The sequence below is a fragment of the Gopherus flavomarginatus genome, chromosome 1 (genome assembly GCF_025201925.1).
Source record: "Gopherus flavomarginatus isolate rGopFla2 chromosome 1, rGopFla2.mat.asm, whole genome shotgun sequence".
NCBI lineage: Eukaryota > Metazoa > Chordata > Testudines > Testudinidae > Gopherus > Gopherus flavomarginatus.
Window position 1 is genome coordinate 27,254,517 of NC_066617.1, and position 22,176 is coordinate 27,276,692.

The 22,176-nt window shown below is 41.3% G+C and overlaps 1 protein-coding gene across 4 annotated transcripts in view; it reads right to left on the reverse strand.

Moving 5' to 3' along the window:
- Window positions 1–22,176, reverse strand: part of RELN (reelin) — a 480,031-nt gene that overhangs the window by 105,779 nt on the left and 352,076 nt on the right. For all 4 annotated transcript variants that reach the window (XM_050925235.1, XM_050925228.1, XM_050925256.1 and 1 more), the window contains exons 23-27: window positions 15,919–16,056; window positions 14,169–14,355; window positions 4,002–4,207; window positions 1,016–1,187; window positions 535–735 (exon numbers count right to left, since the gene is read on the reverse strand). In XM_050925235.1, coding sequence (XP_050781192.1) covers window positions 535–735; window positions 1,016–1,187; window positions 4,002–4,207; window positions 14,169–14,355; window positions 15,919–16,056 — 904 coding nt within the window. The remainder of the gene's footprint in view (window positions 1–534; window positions 736–1,015; window positions 1,188–4,001; window positions 4,208–14,168; window positions 14,356–15,918; window positions 16,057–22,176) is intronic.

Consider the following 22,176-nt stretch of genomic DNA (forward strand, 5'->3'; position numbering starts at 1 on the left):
AATTATTTGAAAAATCCATATTGGAGTATAGAATAGCTTGTAAATTCTTAAATACTTTCAAGTATAAAAAAATGTACTCATGCCACATGGAAGCTTTGTAGTCACTGGGTCCCAAATGGGATACAGTCTCTCTCCACACCCTACACCCCATTGCAGTAGCATTTCCTGATACTGAGTGGAATATAATGACATTTTAGAGGCTTATTAAAAATATAACATGTTTTTTAAATTTATTTTGGTGAAATAAACAAAGCTTTCCTGTTCTATGGTTGTTATCCTTTTGTTTCAGAAAGCAGGGTCTTAGTTAATAGAGAATGACAACATATTTATGTCCTCTGCATCTTTTACGCAGACAGAAATGGGAAGAATGTTTTACAATCTTTAATCTCACAAGTAGTTCTTACTCATATGAGCCGTCCTGTTAAGATCACTATGATTGCTTGGGTGAATAAGAAATATTTACATGAGAAAGGGTTGCAGGATCAATGCTCTACACCTCAACCTGAACTGGAGAGATCTGAAATAAAATAATACCTTGAACTGCAGGACATATCCAGGTTTCAGTGTTAAATCCCGAGTCACAGCAAATCGATCTCCATCTGATTTACCAAATATCATTGCTGATGGAGTGGCAGAACAGAAACTTTCATTTTTGGTCATCCCTTCATTAGCCAACATCAGCCACACACTGAGCTGGTTCATGGGGTAATCAAATGCTGGCTTCTCATAAAAATTCTGGCAGAAATGAAAGAGACATCAAACATCACCACCACGCAATGAAGAAACTTTTAAACACTCTTTTCTATCTCGAACGGGGAGTTACGCATGTCAATCACTTAGCACCAGGATTAGGTGCTCCACATCTATTATGATTAGGGTGATACAAATGCCTAGACAGACAAGGATATACCTACAAATACTTCAGTTTTCTTTAAAAGCAGTCAGCAAATTCAAAGAAAACTCTATTAAAGCTCCTGCTTCCTTGAGGTACCTATTTACCGGCATTGCTTATTACCTGTGGTAATGTTGGGTTAATGACAGGAATGATCTGCTTCTGCTTTTCTGACAAAATGATGATATCATCAATGGCCCACTGGTCATAGCCTTCCCCTGAAAATACTGGCTGCCACCAGCGAAATCTAGTACAAGGAGTCTTTGCAGCAGCAGGAAGCTCAAGATAGACAAATCTAAAAGACAAGATTTTAGCAGAACTATATAGAACACTCAGTTCTTAAAGAGACATATGAAACATTGTAGAACAGAGAGTGGAGGCCAGAAAAGGTAAAATCTGTTTTACAGGTGGCAATCCTTAGAAATCTTCCAAATCCTTGGAAATCAGCTCCTGATCTGTAAAATGAGGATAATGATACATCCTTTATCTGTCTTGCTTAGCGCACTGGGGCCTTGATCTCAGGAGGGCTTGTAAGAAGCTACTGTAATAAAAACAATAAATAACAATAATCTAGAAAGCTATCACTGAAAGCAGGACTCTGTTTCACAAAATTCTCCATAGCAATATCAGAAGACGATTCCAGCAAATTAGGCATTCCCTTTTTGGTGACATCCTTAGGCCAAGTAGCTTTCTGATAAGTCTAGGAATAAGAATAACAGTATCACAAAGAGTTATTTTATGTCCTACTTGAATAAACTTAATTCAGTACCGTTGACTTGGACATATTAGAAGTATGTCTGATGTGTAAACAGAGACTATTTTAGTCCAAACAATGTCATACTTTGAACTAATTAATTAGGATACACATTTTGGCTGGTTCTTCATTGATTTTCAAATGTTCTTTGTTTAGCACATATTAAAGGAATGACTCCTGTGTTGTGAGTTATTTTTGACATATTGATTGCAATCTAAATTAGAAATACATAAGTTTTAATGGTCTCTCTTTTGGCAACTCAGGAAATCCTCCCATACATTACCCACTGTGTGTGTTCTGTAATTTGTTGTGTCTCTTTTATTAGTAAGCCCCTAACTTCTATGGTGATAGCAGGTATAAATATCAGTAAAATAAGTAATAAAACAATAATACTTGATGTCATGTGACCTAAATAGGGTTATCAGAGTAACGTACTGCTATAAATGGCAGTTCATCTATTCTTCTATATTAACTATTTGTTAACATTACAGGCAGAGCTGGTTGTGATGCCTATAGTTAAGGTTGCCCTGCATTTTTCATTATAAGATCCAATTCTCAGGTGCATATAACTTTGCTAAACTTTAACCATTCAGACTGAAATTTTCCATGCTGGGTGATTCCCTCAAACTGAACATTTTAGGGAAAATTTCAGCAAAAATGGTTCAGACATTTCTGAGAATGAGGTTAGGGAAATACATTTTTGCATATGTTAAATATCTTTATAACTATTTCAATGAGCAGCTCGAGCACCTCCATGCTTTGGAGCAGGAACCTGAAATTTGTCAACAAGCCAGAGAAGCCAAGAATCAGAGGGATGTTTGAAAATCCAGCTAAATTTTGCTGATTTGTAACACTTTGAAAGTCACCATTCAAATGTGCTCAGTAGACGTTTGCAAGAGGCTGGCAGCTAAATTCTCTGTACATTCCCTCTGCACTGAGTATGTGCCAACCAGGCTTTCCTTGCAACTGCTCCTCCTGCCTGCTATGAGCTGCTGTGGCACCAGAAACAAGATCTGACATGAATGTAAAGGTTCAGGGGGTGGTGGACAGGGACAGAATGAGGATGGGAGACTGGAGCAGAAAGAGATAGGAGGTGACTGGGTCAGAAGGCAACAGATGGAATGGAGGAGACAATACAGGGGCAGAAGTGCATGTAACTACTAGAGCACATTCCCCTCCAGAGCTTGAAACCTAAGCACAGCTGGGTGGGAAATGGAAACCCCTTCCCATGCAAAATTTTGCATTTTTAAAAAATATTTTCACCCTGAATCACGACATAAAGTCAAAATGGTGACATTTTGCATGGGAATTTTTGGCTTCCTTGTTGCCCACTTTGATTGCTCTTGTTTTCACTGTAGTGAAATTGACAAAAGCCTCCCAGCCAAGCTGCCGGACTGGCAGACAAGCCAGGGTGGTCAGCTACTCTCCAGCTCCATAGCCAAAGAAGCAGAGCGCATGAAGCACTCAGCCTTTCCAACTCTTACCACCGTCTCTCAGAGCCAGAGAGGCAGAGTTATGGCACTCAGCCTCGTAGTGCTTCTGGAAGGCTTTGATAAGAGCCTTCCAGGCAGGCAGCTGGGGAGCTATCATTTTGACATTTTCTATGGAAAATGAAAAATTTTCCAATGGAAATTTTCAATTTTGCAAAAAGGGCATTTTTCATGGGAAAATGATTCTGACAAAAAATTCTTGACCAGTTCCAGTCCTAAGTTACTTAGGTCCTTTTGAAAATTTTACCCTCAGTTCTTCTGTTCCTCAGTTTCCCACCTGTAAAAATGGAATAATTGTATTTACCTACCTCACCAAGGGTGTTGTGAAACTAAATACATTAAAGCCTGTGAAGAGTTATTACGGTAATAGAAGCCACATAAGTATCTAAGATAGATAGATGAATTAAAGCAACCTTAATTCTGGCATTTCCTAATTTTGGAGAGTTTAACTTTGCATCCTTAATGTTCTTTTAATGTACTTTTTTACATGTAATATCAATACATAGTTCTCAGAGCTGAAACCAGAGATAAAAGGAAACAACAAATTTCTGCACCTCATTTTGGGCAAGTTTTATATTTTCCTGTTAATTTTGTATATCTATTAGTGATTTGGTCATGTTGCACATTGTATTGACTAACTGGACACTTTAATTTTTCACTACAGTTTTTCTTTAAGGTCTAGCTTTATTAAATTTTCTCCATTCCTAGTCATAGTACTTTACTACTGAAGCCTGGAAGAGTTTCCTTGTAATGGATTTTAAGCATTATGCCTTGCAATGTTTTTGTTTTGCCTTTTAATAAACAAAGAGAGAGATTTTTTTAATAGTCTGATATGATATGGCTTTAGTTTGAACTAATGCCTTACCTAGGTTTGCTGAAGTCAGAGAAGTACATTTCTGCTAGTAGGTGCCAATTAATACCTCCATTGTTGCTGTACTGCAAAAGCACACCTTCCTCTCTGTTGTCTGGTTTATTGCATGAAGAGCTCTCTCCACCTATCTGAATGTAAAACTGGATGAAATCTGCCCAGGTGGTGTCCAAATCCCAGCTCACCAACTGCCTTTTTCCATCCTGTAGTACAGAGGCATATGAGAAAAAAATAAATGTACTCAGATTGTTAATCATCACACTAAGACACTTTTACTGAAAATGTCTAAATGTCAAACACAGTTGTATATGGAAAATTATGTACAATACATTGCAATGCAAAGGAGTTCCATTTTGTACAAGTGTGATTCTCCCCTTTCTCTCAGGCTTTAAGACACAGTCCCTACTTTGGCCATTCTTTACACTGTAATCACTTTGACTGTATCACAACTTCTATCCTGCACACCTTTTTATCATCACAAACCCAGCATTCCATGTTTTTTTTAAATTATTTATCTAGCACTAGGCATGCAAGGGCTTAAACACACATTTGTAAATTTTGAAAATGACCCTCTCTCTTCTGTGCTCCTCCCCATGGTTTCTGGTGTCTTGCACCCTCAAGGGAGCCAGGAGGGAACAAACCCTGTACACCCTGAACTGTTTAGGGCCAGATTTTCAAGTGTCCAGCACTTAGCAACTGCCATTGTTACACATATGGAACTGCACTAAAGTGTTTTGAAAACCTGGCCCTTAGCATCTATTTTTCCCATCACTTTTTCTAAGGGCTAGATCCTGAAAATTGTTTAGCACTGTGTGATGGGGTATACAAACCCTGCACTGGACAATGAAGGGTTAAGGAGCTGCTCTGGGCTCAGGTAACTCCACCCCCCCCCCATCTGCAAGACACGTAAAGTTTGGAAGAGGAGCTTAAAAGGGTAGCAGAGCAGGTCACTCGTTGGTAGACCAGAAGAGAGAAAGGTCCTCAGCTCCTGAGGAAAGTGCTGACTGAAGGCAGGAGCCTCTCAGATGACCACTCCATGAAGGCTCCTCCCTGAGGGAAGGGTGGCCTAGATTTTGAAGCACTCTAAGCAGAAATCATTCCCCTCCGTTTCCTATTAACTTAGTTTATTTGCATTAATTCCCTTTGCTTTTTGTTCATGGACTACCTCAGAAGAAGAATGATTTTAAAGTGACCTGGCTGGAAGGCCAAGTCATAGGAAGAGGCTGGTCACCATAGAGGCCATGTGGCCATCATCAGCAGACAGAAGGGAAAGAGCTGCTATGCAACATCCAGTCACCAGGCAGCACCAGCAGTGAATGACCCCCTTCACACACTGTCAATTCCCACGAACTTTAAAGGGATGCGACGGTGCTTAACATATTGCAGGGTCTGGGCTGGCACACACTAACACCCTATCATAGTATCCTTGTTGATTTCCTGCACTTTCCTTCCATACTGCATCTTAAAAAAACACCTAGGACCATTTTTGTCCAGGATCTACTTTCACAGAGCAGCACTGACTAAATACTTGCCTCATTCACTCTCTTTTTCACCTACCCATGAAATATCTTCTTTCTTCTGGGTTGTTTTCCATGGTCTAAAACATTCTTACCATGGATGCATACATTCACCTCATACTCACAAACTTTTTCGCATTTACAGCATTCAACATAGCCATAGCCATCTGACCCTCTCCACTATTGTTTTTCATTCATTTTCCTCCATGCAAGCCTAATGTTTTAAAAGAATCTGAATTGAAGGCTTCACATTTTTTTGAGGCACCCAGCTACCTAAATCATCATCATCATCATCATGGCAGCTATCAAGGATCCAGTGATCAGAGTAGCAGAGTCAAATTCCAGATCCTCCTCTACACTTTAGAATCAGTATGTTTGATATCTCTGCTTCCTATTACCTCCTTATGGAGACAGTCCATGGTAGCATTCACTGAAATGGATAAAGTTGACTCTTGCAGTGGGGTAAAAGAGAGGCATTTTACCTTCAGTTCTCATGTAAGTATGTTTCACTCACACCTACGGATATGTTCTGCTCCCAGTTCACTGGTACAGATCAGGGGTTGCTCATTTCAAGTCAATGGAATTACTCTGTGAAATCACTGTGAGAGCCAAATCCTGAGCATAAAGTGGTTTGACTACATGCAAAATGTCACCATCTCCCAAGGATGTGGCCTTCCTTTATTTGCTCATTATATTCAAAAGCAGCACTACTTGCTCTTCAGCCATTTCACCCAGGATGGACAAAACCAGCCCAGCACATCATGCTCTCAAACTTTCCATTGATGTATAAAGAGGTGGACATGACATCCTGACCAGACCAGGCACTGTTCACAGGCTTTCCCTGAGTTTCCTGGATTTGCAGGATTGAGCCAGATCTGGGAACTTCACTACATGACTTCTGGTGTGATGCCATCAACCATGATTACTCTGGCTGGCACAATGATCCTTATTAGACTATGTATGTTTGATGATGAATTACTCTGGATTTATGCCAGCAGAAAGCAGACCTGGCCTGGTAGTATTTAGAAGTCTGTTTTGCTATCTGTATCTTTGAGTATCAGCAAAGGAGACTTACCATCTTTCTCTACATTGAACTATTGATGTGATCATTGTCTGCCTTCTTATCAACTTAGGGGAGGGCAGAATCAAGTTCAACAATGGTTTTACAGAGTAGTGTATTTCCACTCTGAATACATGACCCCTCTTTAATAGGGAGGGCCCTACCTGCAACAGAATCAGGGCAGAACTATTGTGCTGGGATGGGAGCAGGAGTTGTAGGGTCCTACTCCCAAAACACCCCTCTGTGCAGCAAGGATTTGAGGGTGAGACCAGTGCCTTTGACACTATGTAGGTCCACCAAACTTCCCCGTCTACGGAGGTGATTTAAGCACATAAAAGGGGCCATACTGGGTCAGACCAATGGTCCATCTAGCCCTGTATCCTGTCTTATAACAGTGGCCAATGCCAGATGTTTCAAGGGAATAAACAGAACCAACAATCATTGAGTGATCTATCCCCTGTTGTTCACTCCCAGCCTCTGGCAATCAGAGGCTCGGGACACTCAGAGCAAGGGTTGCATCTCTGACCATCTTGGCTAATAGCTATTCATAGACTATGCTCCAGATACTTATCTAGTTCTCTTTTGAACCCCACTATAGTTTTCATTTTCACAACATCCCCTGGCAATGAGTTCTACAGGTTGACTGTGCACTGTGTGAAGAAGCCCTTCCTTTTGTTTTAAACCTGCTGCCTATTAATTTCCTTGGGTGACCCCTGTTTTTTGTGTTATGTGAAGGAGTAAATAATACTTCCTTATTCACTTTCTCCACACCAGTCACGTTTTTGTAGACCTCTATCATATCCTCACTTAGTCATCTCTTTTCCAAGCTGACAAATCCCAGTCTTTTTAATCTCCCCTCATACAGTAGCTGTTCCATACCCATAATTATTTTTGCTGCCCTTTTCTGTACCTTTTCCAATTCTAATATATCTTTTTCGAGACGGGGTGAACAGAATTGCTCCCAGTATTTAAGGTGTGGGCATACCATGGATTTGTATAGTGGCACCATGATATTTTCTGTCTTATTATCTATCCCTTTCCTAATGGTTCCTAACATTGTGTTAGTTTTTTTGACTGCTGCTGCATATTGAACGGATATTTTCATAGAACTATCCACAGTGACTCCAAGATCTCTTTCTTGGTGGTAACAGCTAATTTAGACCCCATTATTTTATATGTATAGTTGGGATTATGTTTTCCAATGTGCATTACTTTGCATTTATCAACGTTTATCAACACTTTGCATTCTCCATGGAGGCTACTCCAGCCATGATGCTGGACTATCAGCAATGGAGTGGCTTCATGGCTGCCGGATGGTGTGATGGGTGGATTTTTTCGCCCCTAGCTTCCAAGGCAATTTCAAGAGCTCAGCCAATGTAGTAAAGATGTGCATTGGGGGAGGATTTGGTTCTACAGTAATTATGTGCTATAAGATATGGAGGGATTTCTAATGTGTTTCAGTCATGTTGATGGAAATGAAGATACTTAAAGAGCAGAAATACGGGTCCAGAGGTACACAGGGAAACTGAACTAGATACCTAGAGAGGAAATGGGGTTGGACTGGGGGAAGGATAATGGAGGAACTACAAGGAATTATCAGAAAAGAACAAAAATCTTAGAGGAAGATTTAGAGAAGCAAACAGGAGATGAAGTTGAGCTCATCACCTGATATCAGGCTCAAGGACTGACCAGTCCTGCACTGCCATACTTTACTATAGGTAAGATGGTGACAGGAAAAACCATCACCCAAGAGTATCTGTGCAGGTGGAGAGAGAACACTGATTTCACCATTTTTGTGCTCTAAATGTAAGCAGAGTCAGGATAAGCTCTACCCTGACATCTGGTGGAAAGAATTTCAGAGAGTGTATTTGCATAGGCACACCTACCCTATCCCAGACTGCTGAGCTGTGGGACTGCTTGGTGACAAATGACTCACCCTCAGTTGGGTGGTACTTGCTAGACAAGGGACATGGGTTCCAAAACCCAGTGAATTGAGAGAGGTTGGGGACAGTTATCTGTGCCTGGTGGTGCAGTCTCCTTGTGGAGCCAGAAGCACCAGTTCCACCCCCTCCTCTCTCCACTGTGGAATGTCAGAGTTGATTTTTTTTATTCCCTCAAGAATCTAAATACTGGTTACTGAGCTGAACTCACTTTGGGCTAATGGTGCACTAGCACTGGGGCTCCCCCACTAAGAGCTGAGATCACTAAGAGTTGAAATCACCAAAGAGCTGAAATAACTGAGCTGAGAGCACTGAGTACTGTGCTAACTAGTGGAGGAGCCTGAAGTTATACTGTGGAACAGAGCAGCTGGTGGAGTGGAGCAGTTGCGGGGACGGCTGGAGCGGATCACGGGACAGCTGGTGGCAGCAGAGCGGCTGGCAGAGTGGAGTAGCTGTGGGACGGGTGGAGCGGCCCACAGAGCGAGCGGAGCCGAGCAGTTTGCAGAGCAGCTCATGGAGCAGAGCAGCTGGTGGAGCAGAGCAGTTTCTGAGGACGGCTGGAGGAGCAGAGTGGAGCAGCTGGTAAAGCGGAGCAGTTCGTGGAGAAGGCAGAAGCAGAACCCATGGAGAGGCAGGGCAGTTGGCCCCGGACCACGTAAGGTGCCCCTTTCTACCCAGGCTGGGGGGAGGGACCTCTACAGATAAACTCTCGAACTCTGGGGTGGCACTGACCAGAGACTTTTGGGTTGTTGGACTTTGGGGTGATTGGACTTAAAACCCTAAGGGGAAAAAGGACAGTGCCAAACGTACTTGGAGGTGGGTTTTTGTTTATGGTTTGTGTTATAACCCTGTTTGTGGTGTTTCTCCAATGGGATGCCGCATTGATTCCTTCCTTTATTAAAAAGATTTTGCTACACTCAGACTCCGTGCTTGCGAGAGGGGAAGTATTGCCTCCTAGAGGCGCCCAGGGGGGTGTGGTACGTGAGTTTCCCAGGTCACTGGGTGGGGGCTCGAGCCGGTTATGCATTGTGTTACTGAAACGGAACCCCTGGATACTGAACCCGGCCCTTGTTGCTGCCAACTCAGAGGGGCAGAAGGGTTACATAAAAATAGCTGTAACTTGGCATATTTTGGCAGTAAGAATCACTGACTTTATGCACCTGAATAAACTTTACTGAGAGCTGTAACCTGATGTATCGACTGCTCAACAGTTGGAAGGGAGGTGATTAAAGAAAGCCCTTTCCTGGAGCAGAGAATCTTCAATAGGTTTCAACTGAAGTAAGTACCAAAACTCCCAGCATTTCCCCCTAGGGATTTGCCTTCACCAAAGAATTCAGCCAGGAGGGAAGAGAGCTGAGCTCAGTTTGGGTTAATTGCTCTTTATAAAAAGAGTGTTACGGGAGTCACTGTCTCACTGGGTTGGAGTAAGCATGGAACCAGATCCATCAAGACAAGGCTCTGGCTGTGAAAAGTCTTTTGTTTTTTGGATTATGGCTACAAAATGGATCAACTCTCTGAACCTGAATGTATGGATTGTTTGTTCCACCCTCAACATCATATTAACCGATCTGCCACAACAGCAAAGAAGTTGAACTCTGGGTTCCAAAGTAGACTAAACAAACATAAGACTTAGGGACACTGTGGAGCAGAGTAGTGGGCACTCATGTTATCTTTAATTTTCTACAGAATCATGGATTCGCCTCCATTTCCAAATACAAAGTAGCATTAAAAATAGGAAGCTTAGTTTAGTTTACAAAGATGGTTTAGATGTTTCAAACCACATTTATAATTTTGAAATTTTTATCATGCCTTCCCCTATGATTGTCTTCAGACTTCCAGTCCCGATGATAGGCAACTGATGTGATCTAATTGGACATAAGTGACAGGGTTCAGTTTGGGGTTTAAACCATCAGCTACACTTTACAAGCAAATAGTGAGATGGATTTAAACTTTTCCTTCAGTTCATGAAAAAATCAGAACACACAAATGTCTACAGCATTCTAGCCCAAACCTTGCTGCATTCTTCCATTTTGTTTTGGAATTACATGCATAATATTAAACTTCTAGTTCCACATATCAGAGGAGTAGCCGTGTTATAACCTTAGTCCCAGATTTGGACCTTAGCGTCCAAAATATGGGGGTTAGCATGAAAACCTCCAAGCTTAGCCACCAGCCTGGACCTGGTACCTGCTGCCACCACCCAAAAAATTAGAGTGTTTTGGGGCACTCTGGTCCCTCTGAAAAACCTTCCCTGGGGACCCCAAGACCCAAATCCCTTGAGTCTCACAACCAAGGGAAATAATCCTTTTTCCCTTCCCCCCTCCAGGTGCTCCTGGAGAGATACACAGACACAAGCTCTGTGAAACTACACAGAGAGACTCCCCCTCTCTGTTCCCAATCCTGAAAACAAAAAGTACTTTCCTATTCCCCCAGAGGGAATGCAAAATCAGGCTAGCAATCCAACACACAGATCTCCCCTTGACTTCTTCCTCCCACCAATTCCCTGGTGAGTACAGACTCAATTTCCCTGAAGTAAAGAAAAACTCCAACAGATCTTAAAAGAAAGCTTTATATAAAAAGAAAGAAAAATACATCCAAATGTCTCTCTGTATTAAGATGATACAATACAGGGTCAATTGCTTAAAAGAATATTGAATAAACAGCCTTATTCAAAAAGAAGACAAATCAAAGCACTCCAGCACTTATATTCATGCAAATACCAAAGAAAAGAAACCATAGAACTTACTATCTGATCTCTTTGTCCTTACACTTAGAAACAGAAGACTAGAAAGTAGAAAGTACTTCTCCAAAGCTCAGAGAAAGCAGGCAGACTCACAAAAGACTTAGACACTCAATTCCCTCCACCCAAAGTTGAAAAAAATCCGGTTTCCTGATTGGTCCTCTGGTCAGGTGCTTCAGGTGAAAGAGACATTAACCCTTAGCTATCTGTTTATGACAAGCTGTGTTAGTCTGGATCTGTAAAAGCAGCAAAGAGTCCTGTGGCACCTTATAGACTAACAGACTTTTTGGAGCATGAGCTTTTGTGGGTGAATACCCACTTCGTCGGATGCATGTCTATAAGTCTATAAGGTGCCACAGGATTGTTTGCTGCTTTTCTAGTTCCATAGTTAGACTGTACAATACACTGTATATGCGGTATATCAAAGTATCAGTCCCTTTACATGTCTAGAGCAATAATCTTTTGTAAATTGATTTATGAACCAAATTAAGTTCTTGAAATTCTGCAGCCAATTGCAGATTTTATTGGTTTAAAACTTTTTTTAATATGCAAAAAATCACTTGAGCCTCACAACATTAAATTAAAACCCAATGGTATTGTTTCTCTTTGAGTTATATAAACTTTTCTGACATAATACGGGGCTCCCGCATGAGGAAAGTCTACCTGGAATGAGAAGGTGGTGGGGTAAGATGATTGCAACAGCAACTCTGCTGTGGGGTCCAAACCTGGCTAGCATGGTACCAAAAATGGGTTACACTAGCCAGGGAGGGAGCATGGCCAGGGTGCAGGGAAGGGCTGATATTCCCCTGGGAGCCTCCATGGCAACTTCCTTCAGCGACTGAGCTGGAATTGAAAGCTGTCCTGATCAAGCTGAACCTCTGAAGGGGGAAGACATGTAAACACACAATCTTCTGAGGGTACCAGTCCTAGATAACTCAGGGTCTGTGTGCAATGTACTTCATCCCCTGAACTAGCAGCAGTGAATCAAGCTTCATGTGAAGAACTGAGATACTATTTCAGATAGGTTTGCTGTATTTCTCATACATATAACACAAAATCCATTCTACCAGTAGAATAATCAGCTACAGAATTAGGTTAATTAAAACAGGCTTCCAGTTTTGCAAAGTCACAAAGGAAATGCAGGGCTCTAATTGAAAAAGTACTGTGATGCAAACATGCCTACAACAGATTAAAATGAGATATAAAAGATAAACCAGGACTCAGCAGAACAAAGCCAAAATTAATCCTGAAATGAGAGACTGATAATAGCAGTAAATATTAGAAGTTCAAATATAAAGTGGCTATTTGAACAAATACAAAGAAATAGCAACACATGTGTACGTGCTCCGAAAACAACACACAAATGTCAGCCAATGATTACAAATAATTTATTATAACATCTATCACCATGGCAGCGAGGTGCATTGAACACAGAACGTCTAAACACAAATTAAATAAGCCACCTTCAATTATGGCACTCAGACTGCTGCTACTGAAAAAATAAATGCTAACCTAACCCTTAGAGATCAATAGAAAGAAGCCAAGAATTTCTAAATGAGATTTTCACTCTTCCTAAGCAGAAATAAGAAGAAAAATAATAAAAGAGAACCCCAGATCATAGCAGGCTAATTCTAATTTAGCAAATTACTTTGAGAAACTTGGCTTGAGAAAATGAGCCAGAAGAAGGAACATCTAATAGAGAAGACAACTATATCAAAAATCCAATTATCACAATTAGCTAGTTAGACTGATTGGTCTATTATGAAACTTGCAGTACAGCATTGCATTTCCAGGAGACTTGGCTGTATACATATACATAGGTGCTGGAACTGGGAGTACTGGGGGTGCTGCCACCTCCCTGGCTTGAAGTGGTTTCCATTATATACAGGATTTACACTTTGGTTCAAAGGCTCTCAGCACCCCCACTATAAAAATTGTTCCAGCACCCTTGCATATATATATATAGAAGTTCTGAAAATTATTTAATGGGATAGATTTTGTAAGTGAGATAAACGACGTACAATTACACAGCTTAACGTTTTCGCTTATTCCTCTGGGGATCTGATCCAACTTCTATTGACTGCAGTGACAGTTGGATCAGGCTTGTAAAAGGAAACCACATAACTATGTGTATAGTTTTCCTTTCTGTAATGAAAGTCAGATATTACAACCAGGGTAATGTAAGAAAAAAAGTAAATCTGTGACCACAAAGCCGTTCTCCTAATCTTAAATTTGGTTATAAAAGTATCTTTTTGCTTTCATCTGATTATATATTATTGATCTGCACATTTCCTAATTTTCTCTTTGTTTCATGTTATTTTTATGTGTGAGCCAACTGAGTCATGCAAAGTATCTCATAAGAGCTAACCAGGCATTTTACAGAAGGCTGGAGGAGTAACATATCTGTATTTTCACCAGTTACAGTTCTTTGACTTCACAAGAAGTTGAATGCTTTGAGGGTGTAGGGAAAGAACTAGCCTCTGATAGAAAGACTACTGCCCTTTCTTAAGAAAAAGAATTAAAGAATAGTCACTAATGGGAGTTGTAAATTACTTGAAAGAAAATACAGTATATATACAAATCCTATTATAAACAATAGCAGATTAATATGCAAATTTCTCAGGTACATCACTGATCCTTTACTTCCTCCCATTACACATGGTATTTCTTAGGCGAACAATCAACTTCTGCATTCCTATCCTTTTTGTCTGTAAAAAGACTAACTTGGCTTTGTTCTGCACACTATCCATATTTTTATCTGTTTTGCATTTATGTACTGTCATCTAGTCTTGTCACTCTTCCTAACACACACACACCAATCTCCTTCTTTGTTGCCGTACACGACATTAGGTTCCACTTAAAAGATATATATAAAGTCTTTCTAATTTATCCAACTCTTGGCCGTACCTTGGTGAAATAGAGGGAAGATCCAGAAGAAATGACCCCACAGCCTTGTTCAGGTTTTACAATTTCTCCTCCAATAACTTCCTGCCATTCAGTCTTCAAACCATTTGGGTTCTCAAAATCAGACATTACAGTTGAAGGGAGAGAAGTCTCAGGGTGACATTCAGTGCCCTGGTATCCTGGATCACACCTGGAAAGAAGCATAAAGACACCAGGTTCCTAAAGATATATATATATTCTACTTGATGTTATCCACAATTACTTTAAAGCAATGCAACAGCCCTTCCAAGTTAGGTGTGAAATAATCAGACTCCCTGGAATCACAAGTTCAGGTTCTGGCATGGTCAGTTCAGCCCTTCTGAAACAGATACACAGAAACTACTATGTAGGTAGATGTTTCCAATGAGACAAAAAATGTAATGGCTATTCTCTTCACAGGGGTACTACGTGCCAAATTTCCAAACAAGCCTGCACACTTCTGCACATCTTCTGACCTGTGTATTGCACAATCCCTGATTTGCATGGGCACACTCCTACAAACGAGTGTGCAAACTGGAGAGAGTATTAGCAAACTGGAATTAGAGCATATACAAGTTGGCCACACACAGAAGGGACCATGAACTGTTAAAAATCTGTCCTTACAAAAAGTTTCATGGGATATTTAAGAACAGGGGCTTGTCCTAGTGACCATGATCAAAACTTCTCCTCCATTTACAGTTACATAGTGTTGCTGTCTCTGAAAGTCTCTGAAATGATGGCTACATTTTAGTGGTTAGTTATACCTGCATTTATATAGTCAAAACACTCGTGATCTTTTGGGATGGAAGGTAAATGAATGATACTATGGGGAGTAAAAGTCAATTTGGGTTACTGACTTCCATTTGTGACTTGGAAAATCTCTCCTGTAATGCCCTATCTTGTGTGGACATGTACCACAGCTCAACTCTGTGTCTTAGATTCTAGAATAATAACAGCTATCAGAAGTTTTCCTCCTGCTCACATGGCAGGGGCATTTGCTTTTGGTGTAGATGGATCTTAGTTGTATCCCTGCTGTCCCTGTAAAGTTTTGGCCATGGTGTGGAGCACATTGATTACTTTGCAGTGTTCAAGAGGTCTTGAAATTTGTGAGTTTACTATACTTTTCTATGTTTTTACAATGTGAATAAATATTAATTGGTTATGCTTTCTCTATATCCACAAGCTCTATATTTTTTAAAAATACCATCATATCTTTTTCTCTCTCTAGTTATTTTAAAACATGCCAGTCACTGTGGTATCTAGATGATCTTGAGGCCATTAGCGCTAGCCAAGTCCCTGGTATAAGTCATAGAAGCCTAAAGACAGTTCAGTGTGATACTGCCTGCCAAATAGTACCCACCCAGGGGTCCACTCTGACAACATGGGATCAGCTGGTCACAGCAGTGTCCTGGTCATATTCCCTATGCCTGGGACAGGATGGTGATGTGGGAGTAGATGCAGTTATGATGGCCATACCCCACTGAAGGATCCCTCTACAGCCTGGATCCACCAGGTATATGGCTGCTTTGCTTTGGGGACTGGAGGAACTGTTAGCTTTTATTCTGGCTATAATGGTTTAACCAATACATTATTTCATTTATTTATTTAGATGTTGAATGATCGAAAGATACGTCTCCAAAGCTCTAGGTGCCCTAACATCCTTATAACACAATACGTAAAATCCCAGCAACATTCAGAGTCACCATTTCCGGAGGAACTGGCAAACATGCAATACCTGCATACGCCATGGTCGCACCAGCCATGTCCATTACACATATTTGGACATTGCTGTCCAATGTAGATGTTGTCTAAAGCCCATTCATCTTGGACTGTGTAGTAGCACTGACTCCAACGGAAACGTGTAGCACTGGACCTTAAAATTAATAACAAAATTGTTTTATTTGTAATGCTTTACACAACTCTCTGCAAGAGGCTAGAATGCAACAAAGCAGAAATACAGAATAAACTAGTTCTACAGTTCTACTTGTAAGAGATTGACACAACTGACGATAGATTTTGATAAACTAATTTTCTAGACAGAAGCACCTTTATGTGCAGGAGAAAATGAGGGACAATCCAATTATTCATGACATTTCTGAGGAATGTTACAGAAGTGCTTCAAACACTTTATGCTTAACAGAAACATGACGTTTAAAACTTTATGTAGAGGAGCAAACTTCCGTTCAGTAGCATTCTGTGAGGATGATAAGACATAAAGCTAGAAAAGAATGGCTGGAGATTGAATTTAAGAGATTTTACATTGCAAGCTTGTGAGTAAATAGGTTGTACCTCGCCTGGTAACACTGCCTGCCGGGTACTGTATTATTTAAAACAAGTCATTTTAGAAAACATTTTTTTTGTACGTTATTTCCATTCACTAACAGTTGTGTCATTTTTACTGAATGCAAAAGTTTCACTTTATTGAGACAATATTACAAGAATTTATAATCTGGTTATTGACATTTTAATCAGTTTTTAGAGGCAGATATGTTTTACATAATCAATTTTTGCTTTTATGTTAATACTTTTTAAATGACCCATTGTTGGCTAGACACTCAAATGAAATCCAAACCCTGTAATTTCATGCTATATGTTAAAGGTGTAACATTCCCCACCCCTAACCCAGGTTTTGTGGTTGTTGTAGTTTCTGTCCTGCTGGTAATTTGATTTCTTCATTTCAGCCATTTCTGAGAACAAGGCTAGAGAAAAATACATAGCTTTGGCCATGTTAAAACAAAACAAAACAAAAAACGTTAAAAGAATGTTAATGAAGTTGCAAAGTCAGGTACTAAAAAGCAGAAATGCCAGAACTAAGTATGCCTGTACCCCTTTATGCATGTATGCATTATGACACCATCTTTAACAATATGATCATATACTATTTTTCACTCCGGACCCGTGCCTCATTTAGTGCACAGGATGGACCTCTCTTGGGGATGAATCATGATTATGTTAAAGCAAGCTGTAGTTCATAGGACCTCTAGCTCATTTGTTGCAGAAGCTGGTAGATGCGGAGCAAATGAGGCAGGGGACTGTGGGAGAGAAAGGAAGGTCTTATGGCTGAATGCTGTCCTAGAGAATTGGATTCTACCTCTACTTCTGCCAAAGAATTCTTGTGTAATGTTAAGCAAATCATTACACCAAACTTTTCCCAGGTGGTCACTAAATGTGAGTTCCTCATTTTGTAGGTGACAACCTGAGACCCTGGGCCTGATTTGTAGAAGTGCTGAGCAGAGAGTTGTGCTTGAATATAAAAAGTACTATATGATGCTAAGTACTTTGAAAAGTCAGGTCCCAGGCATCTCAAATGGGACACCCAAAATTAATGGATATATTTTACCATCATTTCTGTGTATCTGAGCTCCCAATCTGTAAAATGGTGATAATACCCCACCACCTCAAAGGAGGGGTTTGTGAAAATAAATTAATTAATGTTTGTGAAGCCCTTGGATACTATACTGATGAGCTCCATAGCAAGGACTCTGAGGAAATTAATAATTGTGTCTTCATAGTAGGGTCTGAATAGTGTGCCATAAATAAGACAGAGGGCACATATTGAACAATGAGGCTAAAACAAAATAATCCCACAAGAAGAACCATAACAATCGGTATTTGCTCTTATTGGGTTCAAGGAAATAAAAAAGCCACTGACCACAAGGAGAAATATTTTTGTAAAAGACTGTTTTTAAAAACAATGCACTGACAGATTATTTAACTCATATTGTTGTTCCAAGTTACTGGAGTGGAAGCATTATCTCTGTATTCCCTTGCTTTTAAATGATGATCATAGCTTCACAAAACTCAATTATGCAGCACTAGAACCTGTGGGGGACATTTTCAAAGGCATAAAGGACAATTAAGCACCTAATTTCCACTGAATGTTTTCTATTGTGTAAGTAGTAAGCATGAGTCCTATGCACAGTTTCCTGCAGCAAAAAAAGTCAAGAAGGTATAGTATAAAAGGCATTTCCCTGATTTCCCCCAAGTTGCCTCTACTGACTGCCCATGGTGCACAGCTCAGGGGATGCCAGGACACACAGGGCTCAGAGGTGAAAGCAAAGAGATTTTATACCATCAGGCTCTTAACTGCTCTGCACAAGGGACAGTACCAGCAGACCCACTGGTAACAATTTACATCTCTTTTTGTGCAGTGTTGTGCAACATATGGGATGTGGAATTTAAAAGTTCATTCACATTTTATGTGGCAGCACTTCAGAGATGCTGCAGCTGGCCATGCATTACACAGTACTGTAACCGGGACTGTGCAGGAGATGCTTTGCAATTTACCAACAGTGACAGACCAATAGGTGCCACTGCATTGACTGCCAACAGAGGTGACTGTTCCTACAAGAAGAAGCCTCTCCTCCAAACATGTCTTCCTGGATATGGAACTGTTTCAGTGACCTGGCCTGTGATTCTGAATGTGGAGTAGGATTTATGTCAACTGCAATGTGGGGTTTGAGTACTGAGCAACAGTAATGGAAGTGAGTACATATTCTCTGTCCTTAACTTGGTGTGCTGGGCTATAGCTCCAACTCCAATTACTATTAAAGAGTGTTGTGGCTAAAACTTGGTGCACTGATTTGAAAGGAAGTCCTTTAATTGAGCTATGGCATGAGATTTGTTTCTCATATTTACAGGTGGTAAGTGTATTGAGTTGAACTTTTTAGACCAATAGAAATGTGGCCAAAATCTTCTTATAAAGAGCTTATGTGAAAACAGCTTGATCACTTTGTCAGAAACCGAGAAGTGGATGGTCAGGCCTAGGGTTGAAGCAGCAGTGGTAAAGCCTAGTGGTTGGGCTGGGGACCAGAGACAGAGTCAGAGCAGGAATCAAGAATGGGGTTGGAACAAGGCTGGAGCAGGAGCAGAAGTAGTCTGTCAGAACCACGAAGTGGCAGGAGATACTCCCAGTGAGACAGTGATATTGAACAGACTGAGTGGCTGCTCTCATTGAGAACCTATATCCCTGGATTTGGGGTCACCTGGTTAGACCTGCACCTGTGGACTGCCTGAGCCCCAGTTGATTCATGTGGATCCCTCAGGTAATCAGCTTCAGGGATGACTAATCAGCCCAGCAGCACTTATAGGGTTCAGGCTCAGAGATGACTCATTACATTTCCTTCCCTCCCCCCGTTCAAAAGATGCCTACCAGGGGTCTTTGGACCAGGTTTAATTGATGGAATTCTCAAAGTAGGTCGGGTGTATGTATATTTTCAATGGGCTCCCACAAACGATCAGCTGGACCATCACCCTCCCATTCGACAAGGTACATAGCTTGGAATCCAAAATTTGCTTCGCCAGGTACTCCTCAGACCCCTGGACCATGATGGGTGGAGGTGATGGTTGTACTCATCTGGGGAAGGAGTTGTTGATGTGCTTTTTCAGCAAAGAGATATGGAATACTGGCTGCATTTTCATCCCTCTAGACGGCTGGAGTTTGAAGGCCACAGCGTTGATTTGCTGGATGACTCGGAATAAGCTAAAATATCGATAATCCAACTTCCTTGAAGGCCAAGTAGAATCAAGGTATTGTGTTGAGAGCCATAATTTATCTCCAACTGTGATTGGAGCAGTTGCTCACTCATGAAGGTCAGTGTAACACTTGTAATATTTTTGGGCTGAATCTAGATGGGCTTTCAATTTTTCCTGGATGCAGTGATGGTGACTGACTAGGTCATAGGCTGCAGGTACATAGGAGGCTTGTGGCATGGACAGGTGAAAACGAGTGGAGAAACCACAGTTGGCATAAAAGTGACTCTGGGGGTTGATCAGTAGCTGGAACTACTGTACAGTAACTCCTCGCTTAATGTTGTAGTTATGTTCCTGAAAAATGCGACTTTAAGAGAAACAATGTTAAGCAAATCCAATTTCCCAGTAAGAATTAATGTAAATAGGGGCAGTTAGGTTCCAGGGAAATTTTTTTCACCAGACAAAGAACTATATATTATATAGATATACACACAGTATACGTTTTAAACAAACAATTTGATACTGTTCACAGCTATGATGATTGTGAAGCTTGGTTGAGTGATGAAGTTAGAGGGTGGAAGAGGGAGGGATATTTCTCTGGGAATGTCTTGCTGCTAAATTATGAACTAGCACTTGGCTGAGACCTCAAGTGTTAACACGTTGTTAATGTAGCCTCTCATACAAGGCAGCGTGAACACGAGGGAGGGAAGACAGCATAGCAGACAGAGATAGAGACACCCCTTGTGTGTGGGAGAAAAAGAGAGATGCACACTGCCCCTTTAAGTAAGCTGACCCACTCTTAAGTGCATTGTCTTTTTAAGTGGATCAGGAAGTTGAGACAGCAGCTGCTGCCCCAGGCTCTCTCTGTCTCTCATGTTCCCTCCCTGCTCTATATGGAGAAGGGGTAAGCGGAGTGCAGGAGAAGGGGGAAGGGGGACACCCTGACATTAGTGCCCCTTTTCCTCTCCTCCTCCCTGCACAGCAAGCAAGAGTCTCGGGGAGCAGCTCCAAGGCAGAGGGCAAGAGCAGCACATGGCAGTGAGGGGAGGGACAGCTGACTTGCCCAGCAACTGATAGCCTGCTGGGCGGCTGCAGCACAGGGAACCTAGGGGAGCGGCGAGCTGACAGGGGGAGCTGATAGGGGGACTGCCAGTCCACCCTGGTTACAAGTCCCCATCAGCTAGCTGCAACAGGCTGCTCTTCCTGCAAGCAGTGGACAAAGCAGATGGCTGCCAAACAACGTTAGAAGGTAGCACTGCACAACTTTAAATGAGCATGTTCCCTAACTGATCAGCAACGTAACACGGAAATGACTTTAAGTGAGAAGTTACTGTACACAAATTTGGTGAAGGGAAGGAGGAAAACCCAGTCATGGTGATGATAATTCACAAAGCAATGGAGGTACTGCTGCAGAATTTGGTTCACTCATTCAGTCTGCCTATCAGTCTGTGATTGATAAACTGAGAAAGCACACAGTTTAACATCCAGGAACTTGAACAATTCCTGTCAGAAGTGTGAAACAAACCGTGATCCCTGGGCAGTGGAATCAGAGCACTAAGGGGTCTTTGTTTGAGCACAGACATCACAGGATTCAATGTAGGACTCAAGGGATGCATGTAGTTTTGGACATGGGAAATATCAAGAGACCAGCTTCAACATTTTCCAGTGGCTGAAATGGCCAGCCAGGGATGATTCATGGCATAGCTGGAGTGTTGCTAAATGTGGTTCACCACTGGGGATATAGATCCGGTCCTTTAACATAAAAATCTCATTCTTGACAGAGAATTTCAGGTTCGGAACTAAGTCATACCAGTTGACATAAGGTTTATTGCAAATGCAATGTAGGGTAGGAGGGGCTTCACATGAGAAAGCAAGTCATTGTTCACCATCACAACAATGAAGTGGCAGGCTTAAAGACTATGGCAGGTTCAGGTGCCATATTTTTCTTCTCCAGCTACTCTCCCTGTGGACAGTGCATTGGGTTTACCATTCCAGGGAACAGGTCATGGTGAAATTAAACCTGGAGAAAAAAAAGACCACCAGATCTGATGCTGGTTGAGAGCCCTTCCTGTTTGCAGGTACTCCAGTTCTTATGGTCTGTATATACCTGGATCAGGAAATATGCACCTTTCTGAGACGATGAGGATGTCATCTAGATAGACCCCATGAACTGGCCTAAAACATCCCTGAAAATGTCCTTGACAGAGAGCTAGAATGTGGCTGGGGCATTGGAGAGACCAAAAGGCATAACCAGATATTCAATATCATAATAACAGGTGTGCAATTCTGTCTTCCATTTGTTACCCTTCCAAATACAGACTAGACTGTAAGCCTCATGAAGATCAAACTTGGTAAATACCTTGGTGGAACCAATTCTTCCCAATAGCTTGTTTACCAAAAACAAAGCGTACTTGCTCTTGACGGTGATTTCATCCAAGGCACGATAGTTCATGCAAAGGTATAAGAAGTCATTCTTCTTTTTTCATAAACAAAATTGGGGCCTTAGCAGAAGACATGGATG